This window comes from Urocampus carinirostris, chromosome 10, assembly GCF_059441175.1.
Source record: "Urocampus carinirostris isolate Australia breed hairy pipefish chromosome 10, RoL_Ucar_1.0, whole genome shotgun sequence".
Lineage (NCBI taxonomy): Eukaryota > Metazoa > Chordata > Actinopteri > Syngnathiformes > Syngnathidae > Urocampus > Urocampus carinirostris.
In genome coordinates, this window is record NC_142358.1 from 26,280,775 (window position 1) to 26,307,491 (window position 26,717).

At 37.5% G+C, this 26,717-nt stretch overlaps 1 protein-coding gene across 2 annotated transcripts in view; it reads right to left on the reverse strand.

The window, feature by feature from the left end:
• Positions 1 to 26,717, reverse strand: part of LOC148358502 (chloride channel protein 2-like) — a 158,259-nt gene that overhangs the window by 81,113 nt on the left and 50,429 nt on the right. For both annotated transcript variants that reach the window (XM_088345397.1, XM_088345396.1), the window contains 7 exons: positions 17,277 to 17,408; positions 16,307 to 16,435; positions 14,877 to 15,010; positions 11,444 to 11,521; positions 4,094 to 4,172; positions 3,721 to 3,846; positions 2,290 to 2,374 (listed from right to left, as the gene is read on the reverse strand). In XM_088345397.1, the coding sequence (XP_088201523.1) occupies positions 2,290 to 2,374; positions 3,721 to 3,846; positions 4,094 to 4,172; positions 11,444 to 11,521; positions 14,877 to 15,010; positions 16,307 to 16,435; positions 17,277 to 17,408 (763 nt within the window). The remainder of the gene's footprint in view (positions 1 to 2,289; positions 2,375 to 3,720; positions 3,847 to 4,093; positions 4,173 to 11,443; positions 11,522 to 14,876; positions 15,011 to 16,306; positions 16,436 to 17,276; positions 17,409 to 26,717) is intronic.

Genomic DNA, 26,717 nt, shown 5'->3' on the forward strand with positions numbered 1-26,717 from the left:
GAGAGTCAAGCTCTATTTGTAAGTTGTTAAAAGCCATCCAAAAGAGATATCCAAACTCTGAACATAAAATTGAGAAACACAATGCGAAAATACCGTATTTCCAGGACAATAAGGTGCACCTCAAAACAATAAATTGGCCAGAAATTTGAGAGTGCGCCTTATAATAACCCGCATCAAAAATACAGTGGACATGTTTGGAAATACATAGAGTATTTCTAATTGTGCGTTACTATATGAGGTTTTGCGGTATATCTCTGTATTTGAGCAATGATTGATCAGTAAATAATCATCGCTGCCCAAAATGTTAAAACATTGTATGCAACAGAATTTGAACCTGGGTTATGGCTGTGAAGACACTGACACTTTACCACTAGACGACCACTGATACAGATGAAAAGGCACAATAGCTTATCATATGATAGCACTATTTTTACTCAAGTGCCATAAACACTTATTTACATAGTGAATTTTGTTTTGCATTCTGATGGGTTAAACAAGCTCTTCACTTTGGCACCTTTGCATTAATAACATTACAAAAGAGACAAAAAGTCCACTTCATCACTAAAAAATGTTAGAGAATGGAGAAAACTAAGTCTTTCAACGAAATACTATACGAGCTATTTTATGCATATATATATATATATATATATATATATATATGGAACGGGTGTAATAATAACTTTTGTTTTATTGGAATTCCTGCTGAAATATGTGTATAGTTTTTGGTAAATGTCCTGCAATGATGAGTCCAACAGTGCCATCTGCTGGTATGGCGTGGGGTCTGGTTTTGGCTTCTGACATGTGACCGGGAGGCGGGGTTTGTTGGCAGTCTTACCAGAGAGAACTGCAATGGTAAGACACATCTTTTGGTGCTCCACAAAATAAGTTAATTTTAAACATTATAAACCCAGCTGACAAATCTCTCAACATGCACAGTAATGTGATTGATATTGTCAAGCTGTTTAGGTTTATTTTCGTTTTGTTTCCGTTTTACTAAAATATGAATTCCCCTTGTAGAGATCAAAGAGATCAAAGCCAGCAGAAAAGCTAATGTTGTGACTCATCCATTTGCAGGTAACTTGTACCCGTTTTTATACTCATTATTGTTTTTATTTCTATTTTCTCATATACATTAAAAAAGGATGATGTTGGTTAAAATTCAGACGAAAGAAAAATATGTTGAATCCATTGTAAACGTTAAAAATCCACTATACGATCTCTTGTTAAAAGTATCTTGTTAAAATGTAAAGATGTAAAAATGTATTGTGATATTCTAAAATGTATTTTATGTAAAGTGAAAAGAAATCTCTTTGATATGCTTTGTTGGCAGTCTTACCAGAGAGAACTGCAATGAGATCAAAGAGATCAAAGCCAGCAGAAAAGCTAATGTTGTGACTCATCCATTTGCAGAAACTGTAATAATAAAAACCTCATCATCCAGTCCAGCGTGAATGTGGATCTTTGGTGGGACACATACACCGCGGTGACATACATATACATACATACATACATATACATATATATATATATATATATATATATATATATATTAAACCGAGAAGTTATTGATGAAGAAGTGGCAGAGACGTTTTAACCGATCAGAATGCACTATGCAGATCAGCGTTTCGGGGACTGTGAGTAAAAAAGTGTGACAATGAACTAAACTCTAATTCCTTTCCATATGTCATCTGTACCGCTTGTAGTCTAGTGGTAAAGTGTTGCTGCCTCACTGCCCCAATCCTGGTTCGATTCCCGTTGCAAAGTTTTGCAATTTGAATTCAGCAATGCTTTAGCAAGACTTAATATTAATTCCAATATTATAGGCCGGAAGAGTATAAAGAGGTTAAAGGTTGTGCACGAATAAACCTGATGTGAAAGAAACAAATGTTATTATAATTTAGTAGAACAATAGATTTTTCAAAAACTTATACTTTTTTCCTGCCCATTTCTTCTTTTTTTTAATACCCTTTTCCCCCATTCATTACTTTTGTTATTTCTTTTTTCCTAACTTTTGAATTCTTTAACTTTTGAATTCTATAATTAGAGTCTCAATTTCATGCACCTTTTAGGTCAGTGTACCTTCTGTATGAAAAATATATGACAGAACACTACATTTTCGCGCTGCGCCTTACAGTCTGGTCCTGCCTTTAAGTGCAGAAAATATGGTAAGGTCATTTTATAGGACAATTTACCAAAAATACAGAGAATTTGTAAAATACAGGAAAACCAAAGACTCATTTTAGGCATGTGGGGATTGTACATTTCGTAAAAAGTCTCAGTCAAACTCACCCAATGACAGCAAAAGCAGGGAGCTCCTGGAGGTCAAATGGGAAATCGAGCCGAAAGCGAGTTTTAAAAAGGGCCGTGATGGTTTCTGGAAGAAAGATATGATAGAGAATTAAAGACATAAAGAAATACTAAGCAGTATATTTATGCCTAAGACGTCCACAGAATGTCAAGCTGTACAGTATGTGACTTCGGAACTTGATATTTTTTTTGTCATCAGCAGAGGAAAGAATCACATACTTTAATTGGTGGGAGGTTTAAACTTCCGAACCACTCTTCCGTAAGGGATTTGTATAGAGGAGATTAATTGTGTATACACATCTATTCATTGCATCTCATTTACATACCAATAGTTTGTCTGAAAGACACCAGTATGTATGATTATTTATTTTTTCTAAACTCCGTTTTTAATTGTTTACAACTTTGTAAATATGTGTTCCTAGTTATTCGGACAGTCTTTTATCCTATCTTTAAACACTTTATTCTGATCCATATATATTTTTAAATATCTTTACATTTCTAATTTTTCATTTTTATAACTTGCTGCTGCTTGTTATTTTGTGTCTTATTCGGTGCATGTTTGCAAGCGAGGAAGAGGAAGTAATTTCATCTGTGATCTATGTTGGTCATATAGTATATTTGATAATAAAGTAGAACAGTTAGTTTAATATGAAGCAGCATTTGTTATTTAGTTCATGTGTTTTTTAACATTTAGTTTGAAAAAAAAAATCTGAACAGCAGAGCTGTCAATTTGGAACAGTCTACATCAGAATGGATAGAGATACTTTTCAGATTTGGATGAAAAAAGAAATCCTAGTGGCCTTTAAGAGCAACAGTTTTAGGCTTTAAGTGGTTGTTAGACAATGTTATCATTTTGAAAAAAATCACTATTGATTCCTCTAGATGGGACTCTTTGTTTAAAAATGCAGTTGATATGTAATAAACTTGCCCTTGTATTTAAATACAAGAAAAAAATCTAGAAGAGTAAAACTTTGCTAAAATCAGAAAAAAATACAAATAAACTATGTCTTGTTCTCATAAAAATGCTAAAAACTGGCAAAGTAAACTAGAAAAGACTGAGTATTTGGTAGCTATCAAAAAGCAAAAATTGTAAATTAGATATTTGCAGCCATATTCAATGAGGAAACATCTCAAATGTACTCACAATTGCAGGCAAACAGCATTTCAAAACAAGTTTCAAAAAATAAAAAGTCTAACAGGATTAAAGAAATAAAAAACAATTTACCAGTCGTAATAATTTATCTGTAAAGTAAGGTTGTCCATTTTACATTTTTTTATAAGATAGTGTTTTATATTTTTGTCATTGTTGCGTTTAAAAAGTGAAGACATTTCCAAAAGTAAAGATATATATCTATGTTTGGAAAATAATTTTTTTGCAAAATCATATTTATGGAGGAAACAAAACCGACTTGCCTTCGTCTTTGTTCCAAACAGCGAGCACTCTAAAGATGAAGGCACTGAAGGTAGCGGCAAAGAAACCTCTCCAATAATTCCTCACCGCAAAGAATGTAGATGTTACTTCGATACTGAACAAAACACCTAAAATACACAGATACAATACCAATCAGAAACACACGTCAGCGGTTTTACTACATGATACATAATTGAGATCATGACATAGCGCTCAAAGGAAAGCAAGTGGGGTTGTTTTGCATGAAGGCAAAATTGTGAGCGAGAAACTACACAAAAAATACAGTGAAAGGTGTAGGAATGGGTGACGTGTTGAGCAATTATTACGTTCTGTAACATTTTATTAGCTGATTCTGCATGTTTGGCATGGACTCACCTCCTATTGGGGCTGCAAAACAGCAACCAACTCCCACTGCACAGGCTGCTGCCAGCATCTCAATGTTCCTTGACTCATTCTGAAACGCACAAGCACACACATCCATAAAAAAGTTATAGTAAATACCAGCTGGCTTTTGACTCAGAATATCTCAAAATCTGCATGATGCTTTCATGGCCAATGATCACTCAAAGCGCTGTGCACAGTACAGTAAACGACAAAACAGAATGTAAAAGAATGCATGCGCGCATGAGGACATGAGCTAACCTGAGTTGCCTCAAGTATTTGAGGAAGAGTATACAGTGGAACTTCGGTTTTCGAACACCTCTCAGTTCGAAAAAATCGGATCTCGACCAAAAATTTAGAGAAATTCTTGCTTCGCTTTTCGTTCAAAAAAATCGGAGTTCGAACGCCGGTACGCTAGGGGCGTACGGGTGTAGATTGCCCCCACCCCTCAAGAAGAACTGTTGTCACGTGACCGCGCACTTCTTTTTGCTTTCGTTTTTAATATCGGTGAACGGAGTGTTTTAACCCCTAATTATGCCTCGGAAGAAGGTCGGTGCAAGCAGCAAAGTTGCTACAGGTGAAAAAAGAAGAGTAGTGCGTACAACTATTGCATTTAAGAAAGAAATAATGGCAAAATATGAAGAAGATGTGCGAGTTTCCCTTCTTTCGAGGGAATAGAGCATGGCTTCTGCAGACCACCAAAAAAGGTAAGAAATCCTATTCATAAATCTTCTTTATCCTTTAACCGCTCACCACTTGTTGTGGAGACCCCGGTGCTAAATGACGTGTAAACGACCTGCTTTTTTTATTTTTACACATTCATGTTAGCGTAATCTTTTGTATATAAGATTACGCTAACGCGAACGTACGATTAGCCTGGGTTAGCTTCATGTTACGGTCATGGTAAATATTTAGGGTGTTGGAACGGATTAAAACGATTTTACATTACTTTTAATGGGAAAAACGATTTTCGGTGATCGACCAAATCGGTTTTCAAACAGGGTTCTGGAACGGATTATGGTCGAGAACAGAGGTTCCACAGTACTTTGAAAAACAAATATACTACATAGTAAGAATACAAACTACATTGTGTGGCGGTATAACTTTCTAGCAAATATGCTAGTATTTGAACTAATGAAGTTTACACTGGACTCATGTCAGTACAGCAACAAACTTAAGGAGTATTGGTGGATCACATTCCAAAATTGAAAAGGGCCTAATCCAAATTTCAGAATGGAATGGAGTTTTTTCCTCATTTATATAGGATCTGGTATCTGTATTGTTCGACTCATCTCTTAAGAGAGAAAGGATGCATTATACTAACAACGATGGCGACCGGATGATAAAGATTCTGTATCGAAGTCAGATCAGAAGATTTTTCACGATATTGGTAACCATGCAAACGAGTACTGTTCGTTTCATTTGGGGGAGCAAAACTCTACCCCCCCAAAAAAGGGACGGGAGCTGACAGGCTGTATTTGCCCAAGACACACCACAGGAAGTGGGCCCCCCTTTGGATAAGGGCTCTGTGAACCATGAATATCGAAACGTTTAACTGCATAAATATACAGTCATGAATGTATGATTTTGACGTTCATAACGTCTTCATTATTTCAATAAATTATTTTGTTGTGTTAAATGAACTTCATTATGTATTTTCTTATATTAAATCACATTTATTTTTCAAAATAGTTTTCAGGCGTACAATATGACAATAAACATGAATTAATTTGAATTATTGATGTATTTATTCAGTCATAGTTATCAAGCTTCTCCATTGTTTCATTGGTGTTTTATGCCCCCAATAAGCAAGTAGGCGCCTTGCATGGCTGACTCCCTATTGGTGTGCGAGTGTGTGTGAATGGGTAAGTGTGAAGCACATTGTAAAGCGCTTTGGGAGGTCTTCATTGACTTGAAAAAGTGATATATAAATGCAAACCATTTACCATTTTACAGTCAGAAGATGGCCTTGAAAGATATGAGTACTTGTCAGAAGAAGGTTTAGACAAAGGGCCATTTTAATTCATGGCCCTCCCAGTATAAAAGTAATCTTCAGCCATTCTTACTGCGCACTCGTGTATATTACTGCCATTGTTCTGTACGTCATTTCTGCCCTAAACAATATGTAAAAAAAGAAATGGAACTGCTCATCTCCAGCTTGTTTTGCCCAGCCTATACAGTAGTCTCATAACCCACATATAAATTAAAACATGAAGGTTATGAGAAAATGCCTTTGATGTTGGACATGGACAAAATGTTCAAGAAGCTGCCAAAGAATGCACACACACTCAGATGCACATATAATAAAGTCATACAAATATTTGTCATGTCAAACCAAGTTATGTCCTTTAACTGTTTAGTAGTTTTAGCTCTGATATAGCCCTTGAAACACAAAATACTGACCACCAACAAAAACAATGTAAATAACCCCAGGAAAAAAACAAAATCAAATCACCCAAAAAAGAAGAGACTTGAAGAACTTTCAGATATAGCACCCTAAAATATGTTACTTTATCCGAAGAGATTCTTCATTTCCTTTGATACTTAACATACCTTTATTCCTGTGAAATAATCTTCTTTCAAGCAGCATAGAACAAAGAGGGAAGAAAACATTTCTCATCATTTTAAAGCGCTTTATTATCTATAGAACTTCTAAATCCATTGTGCATGCCCTTTGAAGAGGCTAATTCAATGCTTTTTGGAGGTATACAACAGAAAAAAACAGCCTTTCCTTTCAACTATGTCTGAGTTGTTTCAAAAGAATTTGGTGAATGGTGATTACTACCGTAAATTCCGGACTATAGAGTGCACCTGATTATAAGCCGCACCCACCACATTTTGAGAGGATAACCGCTTTTGTACTTACACAAGCCGCACCTGTATATAAGCCGCATCAGCCCCAGTGGTTTTCGCACCTTCTTTTTGATTCGCCCGTGGAAAACATATCAGAATAAGTCTCTAAAATAAATACATTACAAAAATATACAGTTGCAAATACATATTATACATGGTTACACATATTTACAAAGAAAGACGGTACACCGAGAGAGTTTTCAAAGCTTTAATAATAATAATATAACTTTCATCCCAAACCGTGACAGGTAGCAACACGCTACTGGGAACACGCTCGCAAGACAGTAAACGGGTCTGTTAAAAAAATATACCGTATTTGTAAAAATCACGGTAAACCGTCCTCATCTTCCTCTTTATAACTGATGCTATCAAAGATAGATAGATAGATAGATAGATAGATAGATAGATAGATAGATAGATAGATAGATACTTTGTTCATCCCCGAAGGGAAATTCACATTTCCAGCAGCATCCCTGAGCTGAGAACAATCAAGAACAATCGAAAATAACACGGGAGCTGCTGGAGTGGCTGCCATTCGTGACGGCGCCGGAAGAAAAGATTCAATTTGAATCATTTACAAACAAACAAACAATTGAATCATGTACAAACAAACAAACAAAATATTCATGTTTCAATAAGTGGAGTGTTAATAAAATATTTCTGATACTGATATAACCAGATAAGTCGTCTTCCTCAGAATCGTAAAGAAACTGTCATATACAGTAGGCGTCGTCCCACGCTCCCTTATTCCAAAACACGCTAGCAACACGCTCGCAAAGTAAAGTTTACATGCAATAGCTCTGTTTCCTTCTTATCGGATTGCTCAATTGCTTTTAGCTTGAAAGCTGCGTCATGTGCCTTTCTTTTTGCAAATTGCATGATGAGGGTAAGTTTACGCTAATTTAATTTGTGCACAAGCTAAGAAGTTGCAGTCTTCCTCGGCAATTACATTCCAGCGGTCTAAACCTTACCTTTTGTACTCGAGCGCCGCTGGCGGCCGTTAGAAAAATTACATAAATTGGCCGCATCACTGAATAAGCCGCATGGTTGAACGTTTGGGAAAAAAGTAGCGGCTTATAGTCCGGAATTTACAGTAATATTTTCTCCCTTTATGGCTAAACCGTTAATGAGATGGCTGTGTGTGGTCCTGTACACTAATCGTTAGAGCTGCGCATCGATAACCGGTTCTAATTTGGAACCGGTTCCGCAGTTAACGGATTCCTTGGAATCAGTGGTAAAACTCCATTTCGGTTCCATTATCAATCCCACCCGGGCTGCGGGGCTAACATAGCAAACGAACGCACCCCAATGCAGGGTCAGGTGACATCATTCCACGTGCTATTTGTTGTTGCCACTCGACCAATCATATCAGCAGCAGAGATATCCCTGGCTTGCAGTAAACGGTCAAAGGTGTGGCTGTATTTCACTCCAAAAGACAATGCAGGAATATGCCATACTTGTAAAAAGCAGCACGGTGGAACAGTGGTGAGCGCGTGCGCGGCACAGTTCTGAGGTCATGGGATCAAACCTTCTTGTGTGGAGTTTGCATGTTCTTACGTGGGTTTTACTCCCACATTCCAAAAGTATGCATTTCAGGTGAATTGGCCGGTCCAAATTGTTCCTAGGTGTGAATTAGCGACTGAGATGTCGGTCTCTGTGTGCCCTGCGACTGGGCTCCAGCACCCCCGCGACCCTACTAAGGATAAACGGTGCAGATGATGGATGAATTTTAAAAAGCCATCTCAGCGAAAGGGGGTGACACTACTAACATTCTCAAACACCTGGCTGGACAGCATGGCGTTAAACTCAAGATAATGCACTGTGTTTGAGGCGCTTTGAAGGCAGGAGGACAGTGTAGCCACAGCAGATAAACAGCCTAGCTAGCTTGCTAACGGATAGTAGGTTGTTTCTAGTCGTGAAATGAGGTTAATTTAGCGCTTCTGTGTGTATCCTGCTCTCACTTCTGAATACATTTTTTGTAATTGGCCGACTGGCAGTCAGAATCAGGCTGCAGGTAGCCAGTGTGCAGCTGCAGGTACAGCAGAGGCCCCTCGTCCAACATTCCAGCCCCCCTTTAAATAATTTTTATATTACCAAAACCTTTTGTACTCTATCTGTAGTCACATAGTACCTATTTTTTCCGTAGTGAGAATTGATAAGAGAATCAATGAGGAATTGGATCGATAAGGAATCGGAATCGCTACATCCTTATCAATACACAGCCCTACTTTTCGTACATAAAGGCAAGAAATGGGAAGTCAAAGTAACCTGTTTGCCAGGTATCATTATGATTACATCACTCCCAAATATCAGTGATGTTGTAGCCTGAGGGCAGTACGTTAGCGCAGTGGTTAGCGCATTGCGTCACAGTTGTGAGGTCATGAGATCGATCCTGAATGGAGTTTGCATGTTCTCCCCGTGCTCATGTGGACTTCCTCCAGGCACTCCGGTTTCCTCCCACATTCCAAAAACATGCATGTCAGGTTAATTGGCCGGTCCAAATTGTCCCTAGGTGTGAATGAGCGAGTGAGTTGTCTGTCTCTGTGTGCCCTGCGACTGGCTGGCAACCAGTTCAGGGTGTCCCCTGCCCGAGGATAGCCGGGATAGGCTCCAGCACCCCCGCGACCCTACTGAGAATAAGCGGTGCAGATAATGGATGGATAGCTGGAATTGGAGCTAATTAGCTACGCATGCATGATATAAAACTTCAAAGTGAAGAAAGTTACACCAGAAATTAAACTGGGAACAGAATTTTATTTGTAAGCTCGCTGCAAATGTTTCTCCTTGCCAGATTCATTTGGGGTGGCTGAAACACGCCTTAATGCATGATTGCAAGCCTTTGCATTTCTATGACTCATGAGACAGCAATAGCTCCCAATACTTGCTTGCTGCTCTGTGGTGGCTTTTTAACAGCTGCTCACATGCTGACAGAAACAGTTACACTTTTAATTAACTAAGCTCACCTAGGAGAATAATTGTTGCACTTATCTACAAATTGTATCACTGATGTAAACAGACAAGAAAAAAGAATTAGAGGAAAAACTTTACTCCAATATTTAGTGTGCAAATTGGGGTTTCTGTCCTTAACCTTTAAAACAAAATATTGTTCCTTAACAACTTGCACAAAACTTAATACACCTCAAAGTAAGTAAACGTTGGCATAGTTTTTGTCGGTTATTTATTCTTAAAAAACGTATTAAAACCATACTGACAAATGAATAACCCACAATATTAAACATATTGCATGTTCAACACAACAACCTTCTCTTTACCAGCAGATACCTCAATTAAAAATAAACAAACAATAATAATGGGGAGTCGGTGTACATTTCCAGTAAATGGACCAACTTATATTCACATCTGATAAACCAAAAAGCAAGAATTTAGAAGCCAACAAAATCAAAAAGAGGCGCACCAGAGTATTTTTTTATGTTTATGGTTGATAACGCTTTTGTTTGTATATGTAACTTTTCTTGAGTTGGACGTTCTAACTAGAGGGCTGACTAACATGTATATTTTTAATAAAAAAAAAGACAAATATTTGGATTTTAAACCATTACTAGTGTTTATAGTTACCCATTGCACAGTTTTGCTACTTTGCGAATTTTGCTCCTGTTTTGTGTTCTGCATTCTGAATGGATGAACAGTCTCCTGGTTTCTGCCTATGCTCCAATAACATTGCGTTCTGAGTTGTACACCTACACTAAAACGCTTTGCTACATGTTTTTCCATTTTACATTTTCAGAAAGCCATCATGTCGACAAAACGCTCTGGACCAACAAAAGCACCAGAAGGCAGAGGACGATGCTTTCTATCGCCAATAAAGTTGGATTCCTCCACTTGCTCTGGAGCTACATTTGGTTCTTTGGTGCTCCCTAGTGGCTCCCTGGCACCTTTCCATAAATGTTGGATATTGGAAAAATATATGGTTTCTGTAAACAGGCAAACAGATCACATTATTAACAAAATTCACTTACTATAGACGTATACAGTACGTTTTTCCTTTCCATAAAATACTTTTATAAGCCGTTTAATTTGATAGGGTGGCAGAAATATTTTTTTTAATTTCTCTTTTGTGGTCCAAAACGTTTTTCTCAACTTTTACGCTGAGGACCGTAAAATAAATGCAGTTTTCTCTAATGTCCAAAGTATCATGTGAAGTAAAGTGGATCGTTCAATTGTTTAAAAAAGCAGCAAGATGTTTATGAAAACTAATTTACCAGTACATAAGTTTTTTGTAAAAAAAAAAAAAAAAAAAAAAAAAAGTTTATTAAATAAAGTACTTTTTTTTGTTTTAGAAGAATACTTGAGCTTGTAAATTGGATGGGTTCTTTAGTTTCAAAGCATAAACAAACAAACAAAGGTTTCTACTTCACGGGTTTTGAATCTCGCAAGACCTTTTTGGAACGCGACCCCTGCGAAAAGCAAGGGATTACTCTACACTTAACTGTTCGTCCAGAAAAAAAGCATTCATAACTTTGATCCAAATACCTCATAAATTCCTCCAAAGAGTGACATGAACTTGCTGAGGAGAGCTGCACACAAACTGGCAATGTGAACAAATGGACCCTGGAGAGAAAATACACAAAAACAAATCAAAACAATATGAATCAGATAATTACAATAATAAGTCAATGGGAGAACCTACAGGGAGTGCAGAATTATTAGGCAAATGAGTATTTTGACCACATCATCCTCTTTATGCATGTTGTCTTACTCCAAGCTGTATAGGCTCGAAAGCCTACTACCAATTAAGCATATCAGGTGATGTGCATCTCTGTAATGAGAAGGGGTGTGGTCTAATGACATCAACACCCTATATCAGGTGTGCATAATTATTAGGCAACTTCCTTTCCTTTGGCAAAATGGGTCAGAAGAGGGACTTGACAGGCTCTGAAAAGTCAAAAATAGTGAGATATCTTGCAGAGGGATGCAGCACTCTTAAAATTGCCAAGCTTCTGAAGCGTGATCATCGAACAATCAAGCGTTACATTCAAAATAGTCAACAGGGTCGCAAGAAGCGTGTAGAAAAACCAAGGTGCAAAATAACTGCCCGTGAACTGAGAAAAGTCAAGCGTACAGTTGCCAAGATGCCACTTGCCACCAGTTTTGCCATATTTCAGAGCTGCAACATCACTGGAGAGACTGGGCCAAGAAAAATCTCAAGACGGATTTTTCTAAGGTTTTATGGACTGATGAAATGAGAGTGAGTCTTGATGGGCCAGATGGATGGGCCCGTGGCTGGATCGGTAAAGGGCAGAGAGCTCCATCACACGCATCCAAGTACTCCACAGCGTGGCTGGCAAGAAAGGGTCTAAAAGAAGAAAAACTAATGACATGGCCTCCTTGTTCACCTGATCTGAACCCCATAGAGAACCTGTGGTCCCTCATCAAATGTGAGATTTACAAGGAGGGAAAACAGTACACCTCTCTGAACAGTGTCTGGGAGGCTGTGGTTGCTGCTGCACGCAATGTTGATCGTGAACAGATCAAAGCACTGACAGAATCCATGGATGGCAGGCTTTTGAGTGTCCTTGCAAGGAAAGGTGGCTATATTGGTCACTGATTTGTTTTTGTTTTGTTTTTGAATGTCAGAAATGTATATTTGTGAATGTTGAGCTGTTATATTGGTTTCCCTGATGAAAATAAATAATTGAAATGGGTATACATTTGTTTTTTTGTTAAGTTGCCTAATAATTATGCACAGTAATAGTCACCTGCACACACAAATATCCTCCTAAAATAGCTAAAACTAAAAAAGCCCCACTCCAACTTCCAAAATATTCAGCTTTGATATTGATGAGACTTTTGGGTTCATTAAGAACATGGTTGTTGTTCAATAATAAAATTAATCCTCAAAAATACAACTTGCCTAATAATTCTGCACTCCCTGTAGAAAAATACAGCCTGCACATCCTAAAAAAATGGGTGTATGCCATTGTTGAACGTAAAACGCCAGTGTAGTAGGAATAGAGCACATCTCCAAGATTATTGTTACAGTAATCCAAATACTTAAGATTATTAATCAAATACCAGAAGCACACTTTCTGACAATTGGCTTTAAAGTAATCTTGAATGCAATTTTACCTATCAAAGCACTTATCGAAAGCTATAAACAGCATCTGCTTAACCAGGTTGCATAGAATACCAGACATCCCTTTGCATTCCACTGGGATTAAAAATCGCCTCCAGTGGAAGCCATTTTCCTCCCGGCTCTAGCTCATTTTGGTGGAGCAGTACCTGAGCATATGGGCCCTTGGTGTTCCATTTGTAATTTATGCTGCTGGGAAACTGGAAAATAGGTTGCATGCTTGGTGCGGTAGCATTACACAATAATTCCATAACAGATTAAAAGTGACCGTGCGTATTGTTTAGCATATGCATGTCAAACATACTGCCTGTGGGCCAGATCCTCCACGTTTGATAATTTAATCCGGCCTGCTCTAATTTTGAGAGAACGTCAAAAAGAAAGCAATTGCTAATTTCTATTAAAAGTTATCATTCTTTTAATAAATACAAACCAAATGCTCCTCCCAGTTCCTCTGTCTCTTTCTTTCTGTCTTTTCACCTTATTTTGGTCTCTTTGCTCCTTTTCTCATTTCTGTCTTTCTTTCTATTTCTCTTTGGATTTCGTTCTTTCTCTTTCCCGTATCTCAATATTTCTCTTTTTATCTCATGTTTTGCACGCTCTCTCTTTCTTTCTCCCTTTCTTGTCCGACCCTCTCTACTTTTCTACCCTTATCTTTCCCTTTTTTCTTTCTTTCTAATCTACTAGCCCGGCCCCAAGAGAATTTTTGTTCTATTGTGTGACCCCAGAGTAAAAATGAGTTTGACACCCCTGCACTAGAGGGTAGGTTTTTTATTTATCTATTTATTTATTTATTGATGTTCACTATGTTTTGTGTACTGTTACCCAATGCTAAATTTATTGCACCTTGATCATCCTGGAAGGGGGATTACCACTTGTGAGACACCTTCTAAAGGTTTCTTTTTTTCCTCGTGCTGAGGTTTTGAGTTTTTCCTTGCCCGCATGGTGGTTTAAGATCAGAGGATGGTGTAATTGTAATCCTGTGTATTCCTTTGAGACATCTTGTGATTAAGGTCTTATACTGTATAATAAATGGGCCTCACCCACAAGAAGCTGGCATAATTGTTCGCTATCTTGCTGCTACGGGTACCCAAAAACATCAAAAAGACTGGGCACTAGGAGTCTCTGAGGCTTGTATTCTTCATTGGGCTTTTTAGTAATCATTTTTGGATGCACTACGCCATACAGCGACATTTAAGGGTCAAATAATACACACAGTCCCTCCATACGAAAGTTTGACAAGTTTCGAGGTGTTACACCAAGATGAATAACAAGACACTTTAACCGAACACACAGGAGCAGAGTCGGCGAACTCTGACAATCAAATCATGGTTTATTATTCTACGAGTCTTCTTCCAGCCTGGAAGGCATTGAAGCATCGTATGAGTTTTTCAGTCGGATGAGTATGACACAGAGGTGGGTCGTAACGGAGTACATTTACTTCGTTATATTTACTTGGGTAAGTTTTGGGAAATTTTGTACTTTTAGAAGTATTTTCGAATCCATAAACTTTTACTTTAGTGATTTGTGAAGAAAAACAGTACTTTTACTCTGCTACATTAGGGAACATTGAAGTCATTACTCCGTTACTTAATAAACCCTCTCTACGTAAGTACGCGTCTGTCTGTCTGATTTTTTTTTCACTAAGTACTTATTTATTTTTACACAAGTAAGTTTTTGGATGACTACTTTTACTTCTACTTGAGTAGTATTATTCTGAACTAACAGAACTTTTACTCTACCCACCTCTGGTCCGACACAATTGTTTACCAACAGCAGACAATTGCTATCATGATGTTTCCACTGGACTAATTTGCTCAGTAGTGTTGGGTTTACCTCCTTGCCCAGAGGCATTCCACTGCCCAAGGCACAGGTTAAACCGATGACTTTAGCCACAAACGTTTTGAAAGTGAGGTATTCTTTCAGCACGACTCCTCGCAAGATAGTCTTCATCTCTGGAATACCCGAACCTGAATAGAAAGGAGAAGGTGACAAAGACCTTTAACGCAAGAGTTATGCAAACAAATAATTATGCTTACAGACAGAACCGCAACTTGGGTTTTCCTGCAAAATCAGTTTTAATAACTCTTTCAATGGCTGACGTTTCTCTCAAATGGGAAGTGCGGGTCCCAGCCAATTTTTGCCATTTTGAAGGCCTACAAAAAAAAATTGTACAGAACATAGCTTGTTTCCCTCCCTAAAAATACCTTGATTTTCATACATTTTACCAATGTTTATTTAACAACAGTGGAAGATTGCTGAGAAACAGCTTTTTGTGAGAGGATACATTTTAAGCAGCTCATTTTTTTGAATTTGTGATAGCTTTAATATCCAACCAATGCCTCCCATACACTACCAATTTTTTGCAAGAACACTGAACGATGCATTAACCCTTAAGGAAGTTTTCACCGCCCAATGTTTTCTGTGGTATGATCACTCTGTGGCCTCCCACACACTATTGCTAGATAGGGGACACAAAGAAGTGGTGGCTCTTCGATGTGTGGAAAGAGGGCCGATCAACGCCATTCCTGCCATCTAGTGGTGATTTATCAAATTGAAATCCTTTTCAGAGGCTTGATACCTACTGATCGCTGTATGGCGTAGTGCATCCAAAAATGATTACTAAAACTTTTTGTTTGTTTTATTTAAAACAAAATATTACAGAGTGTGGCTAATAATCAGGAACACCCTCTGTCAGCTCGAAGTGCTACCACAAAAGCGTCACCGGATCAAGTGGATGATGCGCAGTAAAATGTGATCTCAAAACGCCCTCTGCTGGATCAAAGTGGTACTACAAACATGTACCTTCAACAGCACGACTAACATTACGTCGTAACGAAATTCAATGCACTATTATTTTCATTGAAATAATGTGCCGAGTGATGCATAAATTGTGTGAAACAACAAATTGATGAAATTATTTACAATTAATAAGTTAATTTAATTGATCATATTGATTCGTTGTTGCAGCCCTAATGTTGATCTAGCCCATTTCTGAAAAGATAATTATGGCGAAAATGTTTTAAATGGGGGTATGATTGTTTGGGGTGTTGGATTCATGAGTCTGTAACTTGTACTTTGTTTTTAATCAGATTTTGACTATGCGAGTCTGTGCGGATTAGTGTAATTGTTGGGTTGAATAGAGAAAGAAAGGAAAACAAAAACATCAGAACCTTAAACTCCGTGTGACCTCTGTATTAGGGTGATAAAAGTCTCCTGGCAAAATAGTTTGGTTAAGATTTGCTGATTTATGGATTAAATCGTACCAACAGCCTGCGGGGCGAGAATCTGGGTGAAGCCGGCCGAGAAGGTGATGAGAACCACAGGGTAAGTGACCCAGGCGAGATACTGCAGAAAAACATTGCTGTCCAGGCCACCATACATCCACTTCTGTGCTGTGAAAACACATCACATTTAACCGTCTCTAAAATTAAAAACCAAAATAACAAATTAAATGGAAGAATCGAGGTAAGATCTTTGGCCCGGCCCGAAATTCAGGTTGGGTTCGGCTTCTCTATCTCTCTCGCCTTTTTTATTTTTTTTACATTTTTTCATCCTCCGTGGAGGTTCTACACAGCATGCACTTACTTTTACTCAAGTAATTATTGAAATAAAGAAAATGCTTACCAAACAAGCAGTTTAATTTCAAATCACTAAATCCAAATAAATTGTCCTCCTCTGTGTTGGGGTAAAAGACGCGCGGCTTCCTCCTTCCACCTCCCTCACGTCAGGCGTTATTTCTGCTTCTTGCCAATAGCTTACAACCTTTAAAAACTTACTTTCTGCTTTTTGGCCAAATATTTCAGTATTTGCAGCTTGTAATCTGCTGAATTAGATTCTTTCTTAGTGACATTTTGTTTACTTTCACTTTTGTTCGCTGCACGTCGCAGGGATGCGCACTTCAACGCCAAGTTGTTCATTTAGGCGCTGTACTTGCAGTGCACACTTGATTTGATGAGTACGGCCCAAAGCATACCCCAAGCTGCGAAAGGTACAGTTCGCGCTGAAGTATGCTCAACAGGAGTAAAACTTAATGTTTGCTTTGGCGGCAAATCAAAGCTTTGGGTTTATTTGGGGCTCGTTTATTTAATCCGTAGGGTTTGGGCAGGTTCATTTGTTTTTACCTGCGACTAGGGTTGGATCGGGCTGAAATTTTTTAGGCCCGATCTTACCTCTAATGAGGAAACACTCATACATTCACTGTTGCTCACAACAGTATTTCGGCCCATGTCTTACCTTGAAGGCAGATGGCAATGCAGAAATCCACAACCCAACTGACTAATGCCATGAGCAGTCCAAGCAGGATAAGAAATATCCAGTCCTCTCCAACCCGCGAGATCAGGAACTTCTGGCAGCGAACAGTGCAAACTAAAGGCGAGGCAAGAGGGCGGTATGATCAATATGATGACAGTATACATTTCAAGAATGCCATTTTTTTTCTACCTTTAACATGATCCACATTGCAAGGCATATGAAATTAGAAAACTTTTTTTTTCAAAAGTGGAAAAAGAACAACATGCCATGGTACTTCTGGGACTTTAACTGAAATGATTTATTCAACCCATGGGAGGGGTTCAACTTTTCGATATATTTAGCTGTAATTTAGATCAGGGGTCTCAAACGTGGTGCCTGGGGGCAACAGGGTGCCCCCTAAGGAATGTTGAAGGGTGCCCGCCGACCTGTTCCGAAAATAACTCACCAGGGCTGGTAATAACATAATAACAACATAGTAATGACACAAGTTATTTTTGAAATTTATATCAAACTGTGTGCCCTTTGTGCGAATTAGTAATCAACTTGTTTTTTTTTAGGAATTTATAAAACACTGTATGGAAATCAATACGATTATTGTTCCCTGCAATGTTTATTTCGTCACCAGGCGTGCTCGAGCCTTGCCCCAAAGTCACCTCAGATACCCTCAAACAAAGAAAATGCACAAACACTTTCGAAACTGATGGATGGATGAATGTAGTTTGTTTTTAAAGGTGGGTAATTGTTGATTTTTTTTAAAGTGAATATTCAAGTATATTGTGTTGAATTAAAGTATTTAAATAACAATACAAAGTGTTTTTCCACTTCAATATTTGATTTACTATTGTCCTGAGAATGATACTTCGCTTCTCCAACAATATCCTCAAATATAACAGAGGCAAACAGGAAGTGCAGTGCACTGGGGCCTTGTAAAGTTGTACGCTACTGTGGCAATACCACTAATTACATAAACATGTACAAAAAGCTTACCCTGCAGAGAACAACAAGCTGCAAACAAATGTAAAGATGGTACTGTTCCGAGAAAATCTCTGTAAATCCATTGCCACTACGGAAATGGGGCTAAAAGAGCTTCTTAGATTAAAGTAGGTGGTCAAAGGCTGGGAATTAGGAAAAATTGACACTTTATTTGCATTACTGACTTTATTTTTAAAATATTGTGCAATATGAGTCATTTTAGTTGTCTTGACTCAACTTTTGGTTTGAAACATTAAAATGGAAATATTCATATTAATTTTTGATAAAATTTACATAGGAGTTATTTCATAAAAAAGAAAAACATGTTTAGTGCCTACAGAAGAGGGGTTCAATTGTCAAGACATTTCCTAGCAAGAAGTATCGATATCGGATCCTACCCACTATTTAATTTAATCAGATTAATCCCAAAATTCCGAGTATCGCCCACCTCTGGTAATTTCAAGTAAGACAAATAAAGTAAATGAAGGCAGGATCATTTCTTTGAGTAAAACAACTGCAAGAACTAGTTCAGTATCAGTGATTGATTATAAAAACAGAAGTAAGAGGATTGTACTTGAGGAGCATCATTCAAAAAAATTGGCTTACCCAACTTGGTTTTAAAATGTCACTCGCCAGTTGACAAGCAAGAAAGTCTGTGGGATTTGGGTTGAGGAAAGTGTTTTTGAGGAAAGAGGCTCCTCTACTTACGACCATTCGACATACGAAAAACGGTAGATACAAAAAAAAAAATTTGGGATGTCGAGAAATATCCGGACATTGCTGTAAGTTCTATTTTGTATTGTGTGCACCTTTTTCAGAGTACAGGACAGTGCTGTAGTAATTCTTTCCGCCGCTACCAGCGTGTGGTGGCGCTGTGAGAGGTCACCCAGCATCCACCCCGAAGAAGAAATCCAGCTTCCTCTTCCTACTTCGTGTGTAAACATTCTATACGGTTTCTCCTGCGCACTAAGAACTTAGACATTTTTATAGTTCAATATCTCGTGCAACCATTCAATATGGTAAGTGTAAAGTGTAAAGAAGAGTTGAGCTGTTTCTTTTGAAATGAAAGTGGAATGAGAAAGCTTGATGGGTTAGAGAAAATGGTCGGAACGCTTTCTTTCGGCCACTTTTCACCACAGAGGAGGACGTCTTGAAGCGCATCTTCCTAAAGTAAGTTAAACTCAACTTTATTAATCTTTACAGAGCATATCACTTTATGAAATGATTATTTTTAGTACAAAATAACACAGATTACTTATACAAGCCTTAAACAAACTTTAAACATACAAAATATACATTGACGCAACTTACGAACACATTCAACTTACGAACCATCGGCCGGAACCTATCTTGTTCGTAAGTAGGACAGAGGCCTTTATATGCTGGCCGCGATATCTATGCTTGTGTCATTATTGCAGCTTCAGTTAGATCGTTTTTGATGCGCATGCAAGTACGGGCATCTCTTAGACACTCTTAAAAACAATTCTTTTTTTTTTGTCTTTTTGGGGGTTTGGGTTTGGAACTGTTCTTTCAGAAAGGTTTCTTACTTTCACAATTTTAATTTTCCACAAAAAAAAAAAAAAAAAAAAAAAACGCAGCCTCAAACAAGATTGTGATACGACCACTGGCTGACTTCAATAACTTAACGGTTAAAGTTAAGTTTTATTTATCCACAACCACGTAGTTTGTGCTATGTATTCATTCTATGATCACCGAAGTGAAAAAACCAACAATACAGTACTACAACAACACAATTTTGTTCCGCGATGTGCAATGAAGTGAGGTTTCCCTGTGTGAGGTGCAGTCCCAGTTTACAAAACAAATTAAATCACATCTTATCAATTATTTGTTTGGAAGAGTGTCAAAGCTAAATATAAGCTGTAGCATGATATATATATATATATACGTATATATATATATATATATATATATATACACACACACACACACACACACACACGTTTTATCATCCTAATTTATCAATTAAGTCAATGCTCTGCTCCTTTCTATTAAAAGCATCAATGGATAGGTAATCCTCCATTATGAATAATAAATCATTCGATGGCTTGACTTGCTTTTAGTAGAGCCGATTCTAGGTTTAGAGGCCTGGGGGTGCTGAGAAAAAAATGGGAAAACTGTCCAGACTACAGACTATCATTACACCATCCCCTGATCTAAAGCCTACATGAGGACAAGGAAAAACGGAAAAACCGTACCATGGGGAAATTAAGGAACATTGAGAAGGGACGGCACATGATATAATCCCCCTTACAGGATGACTAGGCTGTAATGGATGTTGCAAGGGCATCAAAAAACAATACACAGACATCATGTGTGTTTCAGGGGTAGGCAAATAACCATGACTTGACTTTGGGAGGGGCATGACATCACTCTCGAGCACTCTCCCCAGCCTCAGCCTCTTCTACCGGACAGCTTTACGAAAATTAGTATAAAATCATAGACGCGTGGGAAAAAAAAGCATGAGGTTTCTTGGAACGCTGTTAGGATTGTTAACACATATTTAATAGAGAATCTATTTAATTTATTTTAATTTCAAGAAACCTCAAGTGATGCACTTCAACTTTAAGGAAAACAAAATCTGAAAAAGATTTAAATTTAATTAAGGTGTTGTAAGCATTTTGCTAACCCTTGTTTGCATTTATCAAGTAATAGGTTTCACAACAGATGTATTCCTTAATTAAGACTTTTACCATGCAAAGCAATGTCTGTGACGTGCTATGCCATGGTAAAGGTTTGTTTGCCTGGAGAACAAGGAACAAAGTTGCGCCAGAGTGGCTTCAAGTCACGCGTAGGTTGGGAACGGCTCAGAATTGTCGTGGGAGGAGCAGATGCCATCTGGCGCTGTGTGACTGTCGGCTTTGTCAGGCACAAATAAATACTTTCATTATTTTTTTTTGTGAACATGGGAAAAACATTAAACATAGACTTTAGACAGCAAAGTGTGTGCTCTCCCTGAAGTTATTGTTTCGTCACTGAGCCAAAAGTTATCACATTTGAATGTTTTATGGTAAATATGTACATTTTTTACAGGCATTACATATTGTCTAAAGTAGAGGTTCTAAGCTACTGTGACTCGAGGACCCACTATCCCACCCTCATCAAGAGCCACAACCTAAACCAGGGGTCGAGAACCAATGTCTCGCAAGAGCCATATATGGCTCTTTGCATGAGCACATATGGCTTGGAGATAAAATGGAACTTGCTCAATTATGTAACATAGTTATAAAAGGGACTGATTGGCACTCGTATGAAACTAAAACGATACGGACTGGTGGAAGGGTTCGGTCCAGTATAGGACACAATTTTAACTGCAGTCTACAGTCACACATGTGTCACATGTAAATGGCTAAATAATCCTTTTTATGGTAACTCATTATACAATATACCAGTACAGCCCCTAGAAAAAAGTATGGAATCACCAGTCTTGGTCAAGCCCTCACTCGGACATTTTCTTCTGTAGAAAAAAAGTCAGATCACAAATGAAACAATCATGCGGTCTTTCTAAAGTGCAACATATTAGCATTCGAAGAGAGCAGGCCCCTGATTGAAGAAGAATACTGTTTGTCACTCATCAAGTCTATTTCACAAAGACTACAAGCTGTCAAAAAGCCAAAGGTGGAGCAACTTAATACTAGTGGTATAGTTTGATTGTTATTTCTTTTTATCATGATTCCATATTTTTTCCTCAGAACGGAGTGGTTCCATATTTATTTCACAGCACTTCATAAAAGTAACATTTACTTACCATTGCAATCGTTTTTATTAATTCATTTTTGTGTTTCTGAATGCCAATATGTTGCCCTTGGCAAAAAATTGTTAAAAAAGAAATCATGCATTGTTATTTCTGGACTTTTCTTTTTAGTTTATCATCTCTCTCACAGAGGACATGCACCTTTCTACATACTAAAATGTCAGAGTGAAGGATTGACCAAGACTGATGATTCCATACTTTTTGGTAGGGAATGTAGGTACATTGTTGAGAAACATTATGATTAAGAGCCACATAACAAGTTTTAAAAACTCAGAAGCTTTAGCAGCGGAACTAGAGCAATTTGATTGGATGAGCAGTATTGAATGGACAGAGCTATTCACCGGACACACACTCCTTATCTTTGCCCAGCGCCGTCTGCACTGAAGGCAAATACGTTGGTATCCTTGCTTGCAGTATTTTGTGACATTTTTCAAAAGAACTTTGCTCGCAGCTCATTTCGAAACTATTATTTAAGATGAAATTACAAGCAAAATGAACCTCAACACTCTTGAGTAACTGGGGGAATAAAATTGGTTTTAAGTGGTACAGTATATTTGTATTGATATTGGACACATTATTATTTCATAGATTGTATAAACTCATCAAACGGCACACAGTGAGATGAAATGTGATGGAGAAATAGTTTTTGTTTTGAGAGCGAGTTTAGCAGTTTTGTGGAATTTTGTCTTAACATATATGGTGCAGCGCTCTCAAAGAATAATGAAGTATATATATAATGTGTGTGTGTTTTTTTGTTAGTTCTTTTTTTAATCTTTTATGAATCTTTGGGTGAAAAAGATTTACAGACTTTGGACTCTTTCTTTTTAATCACCCCTAAACTCCTTTAGCTTTTTTACTTATCACAGTCAGCCACTGACTTAGCCTCTCACCTCTTACCCTGACGCAACCGCTCCACTGTATTCAATTTTGCACAAACCCTACTTAATTCACCTGGCATTTGACATCTCCACAGATATTCAGACTGCCACCATAACTTCCAGAACTGCTTTATATTTAGTCGGATACAACATGGCCTGTATAGAGAAAGCAAAAACAATGTAAAGTGAAGAAAAAAAATGTATTTACTATAATTATTATAAGCCTGACTGATCCATAGAAGATCTGTGTGGAAGAGTGGGCCAAGGTCCCTCCTGGAGTATGTGCAAACCTGGTGAAAGACTACAGGAAACATTTGACCTCTGTAAGGGCAAACAAAGGCTACTGTACCAAATATGAGCATTCATTTCCTCAGGTGTTCAAAAACTAATTTGCACACAAATAAATTGTTGAAAAAAATCATGCATTCTTATTTCTGGATTTTTCTTTTTAGTTTATCTCTCTTACAGTGGACATGCACCTATAATGAAAATTTCAGACACCTCCATAATTTCTAAGTGGGAGGAATAGCAAAATAGCAGGGTGTTCGAATACTGATTTTCTTCACTGTATTTGATGTACACAAATACATAGATAAACTATATTCAGTGCTAAGGCACCCTTGCAGGTTGAGATTGTTTTTTTTTTTTCATTGTAATTTTTAGCACCCATAGTGCTGTTTACATCACTACATTGTACACTTGATATTTCATTAATAAAAGTCACTTGCTCCCCCCAAAAAACACACAAAAAAGAAAACCTATATGTTTTATCTAGCTATAATCGGTGGTGTATTCCGACGCTCCCCTACTTGCGACCATTTGACTTACGAAAAACGGTAGATGGGAACATTTTTTTGGGATGTCGAAAAATATCCGGACATTGCTATGAATTGGATTTTGTATAGTGTGCACCTTTTCCTCCCCTGAGTACAGTACTGTAGATAGATAGATAGATACTTTATTCATCCCCGAAGGGAAATTCACATTTCCAGCAGCATCCCTGAGCTGAGAACAGTACAATAATAAAGCCAAAAGAATACAATATACAAATACCCAGTGTGACGTGCAAATGCCCACTGTAGCGTGTTATATAGAGTAGTGCTTCTTCCCGCCGCTACCGGCGTGTGGCGCTGAGAGAGGTCACCCAGCATCCACCATGAAGAAGAAATCCTCTACGACCTAGTTGGTGTTTAAGCATACAGTACTATGTGTACTGTATCTTTAGCGTGCTAAAAACTTTGACGTATTCATTCTTCAATAGCTCGTGCATCTCTTCAATATGGTTGGTGTAAAGAAAACGAGAGCAGTTTCTTTTAAAATGCAAGTGGAATAAGAAAGCTTGATGCGATTGAGAAAATGGTTGGAACGCTTTTTTTCGTCCACTTTTGACAACCGAGGACTTCTTGAAGCGCATCTTCCAAAAGTAAGTTAAACTCAACTTTATTTATCTTTATAGAGCAAATTATTTTCTGAAATGTTTATTTTTAGTACAAAATAATACAGGTTACTTATACAAGCCTTAAACATACATTCCATACAAAATATTGCACTGAAGCAACTTGCTAAGAACTTAACTTACGAATTATCGTCCGGAACCTATTTCGTTCGTAAGTCGGGCAGCGTCTGTACATCCAATCAGCGCAAAGGCAATCGTCAGAATTCTAAAAGTATTACACTTTCAGACACTAATAGTGAAGACAAAAACGAAAAACTGGGTTTGTAATAGGTGGAAAAAATGAATTGCAGTTGGAATGCTCATATTTATATTTATAAACGGTGCATGTATTATACAACAACACAGCCATCCTTGTCAGTCTTAACACACCTCCTGCTAAGCCCATTACTTTATATCCATTTGTTTTCAATGCTAATGAGATAATAAGAAAGTAATATTTGTGCAAATATGTATCAGCATATATATTGGTTTCAGGGGAACTGGGAAAACAAAAGAAACTCTTGCTCTATAAAATGTGTTTGCTTCTCAATTACTCAAGCTGTGGCACCATTGTTATCAATGTACTAATAAATTAGCTAAATCTAGTGTGATAGACATGCATGCAAATTTGATTAGCATTAAAGACTTACACCAAGGGACTGGCTGATCATTACATTATCAATATGAACAAATCCCTTTTTTTCACAGGGGTTACATTCCAAAAATAAACCGAGATAAGTGAAATCCGTGCACTAGTATCCTTTAATTTGGTTTCAAATGGTTATTCGAGGAGATACACTTCAGCACTTTGAAATCAGAGAAAAGCTTTTGAAAGGTCCATTTAAAAAAAATACCAGTCCTGTATACTGAAAACACTTATTTACATATATATTTATAATGCCTACTCTCTTAAGGGCCGTTTAGCCAATCAAAACGCAGAAAGCATTTCAAAATTTCGTTGTCACAATATGTTAACCCATTTTGTAACAATGACAATAAAGGTATATTCTATTCTATTCTATTCTAAAATGAAAATCCGTTAAACAGCACGGCTGTGAGAAGTGAACCGGGTTGTAACGAGGGACTACTGTTCGTTAAATTAATATTTTTTCCCAGTTCTTTGAATGTTGCAGTGTCGAACATTAATTATTGTGGCAAATGAAATGTATCAATCATTTTTAACGTATTATCATCATTGAGGTTTTTCTGTTGTTGTTGACAATATCTGTGTATTGTTTGTTAATGCTACATCCGTTGCAGCCTGGTCATTCTGGAAGGGGGATTACCTCATTCGGGTCCTTAAGGGTCTTCATTTTCCTCATGTTGAGGTTTTTGAGTTTTTTCTTGCCCTCATGTAGGTTTTAGATCAGGGGATGGTGTCATAATAGTCTGTAGTTTGTAATAATCTCTGGTATGTGCAGCCCTTTAAGACTCCTTGTGATTAAGGGCTATACAAATTAACATGACTTGATTTGACTTTAAAAATACTTTTGGTTACAGTTGTGGTATAGTAGCATCGATCTACATGTATATAACGCTTTGGAAATGAAGTTTAATTTTATTTTTGAAGAGTCATTCATTTTTCAAAATGAAACAAAAAAAATAATGAATGAAGAGGATCAGAAAAAAATTGTTCTGTTTACTTCAAGCAAATAGGAAAATTTGTAGGATCTTAAACACTATAAACAATAGCAAACGTATTGAAAATATAACATGAAAATTGCAGGTTGAACTGCATGGACTTTTTTAAGCTTTTTTCCATTTCCCTTTACAGTTTCTGTTGATTCAAATTATTTTAAAAAAGAAAAGAAATCTGAGGTTTTGCATTAATCATAAATTGTTAATGTTCTTACACTGGGATTTTACTTCAATTAGTGTCATGGTACACTTCCAATTGTTCATGCCTATCTGTGTACAGTATAACTGCACAAAGCATAAGGCAAGACTGGAACTAATTTCCAATACCTTTGAACTACAGTGTATGATTGATGAAAATATGTTTCACCGGCTTTGTGATTAATGTGCAAAAATGAAAAAATAAAAAGAAGCACACTGAGCCAATTTCATTTCCTGGATTTAAGTTTGGTGAAGCGAAAGAGCTGCGTCTTTATTACAGTCTTTCTTCCTGTATACACTTTCTCCATCAATAGTGCGTTCTCTCCTTTTTATTGCTCTCTTTTTCCTTTTTCCCCTTCCCATTTCAAGAATCCTTTTTTTTTTGCTCTCTCCCTCTTTGAAACTTGTGGACCTTTTAGCCCACCCACATGCAGCCTTCTCATCTCTGCTGTTGCAGTGTCAGCGCTTCCACACTGCAGTCCTTCTGGAAATGTTCACGCGAATACACTTCAATATTCATGTTATTCCAA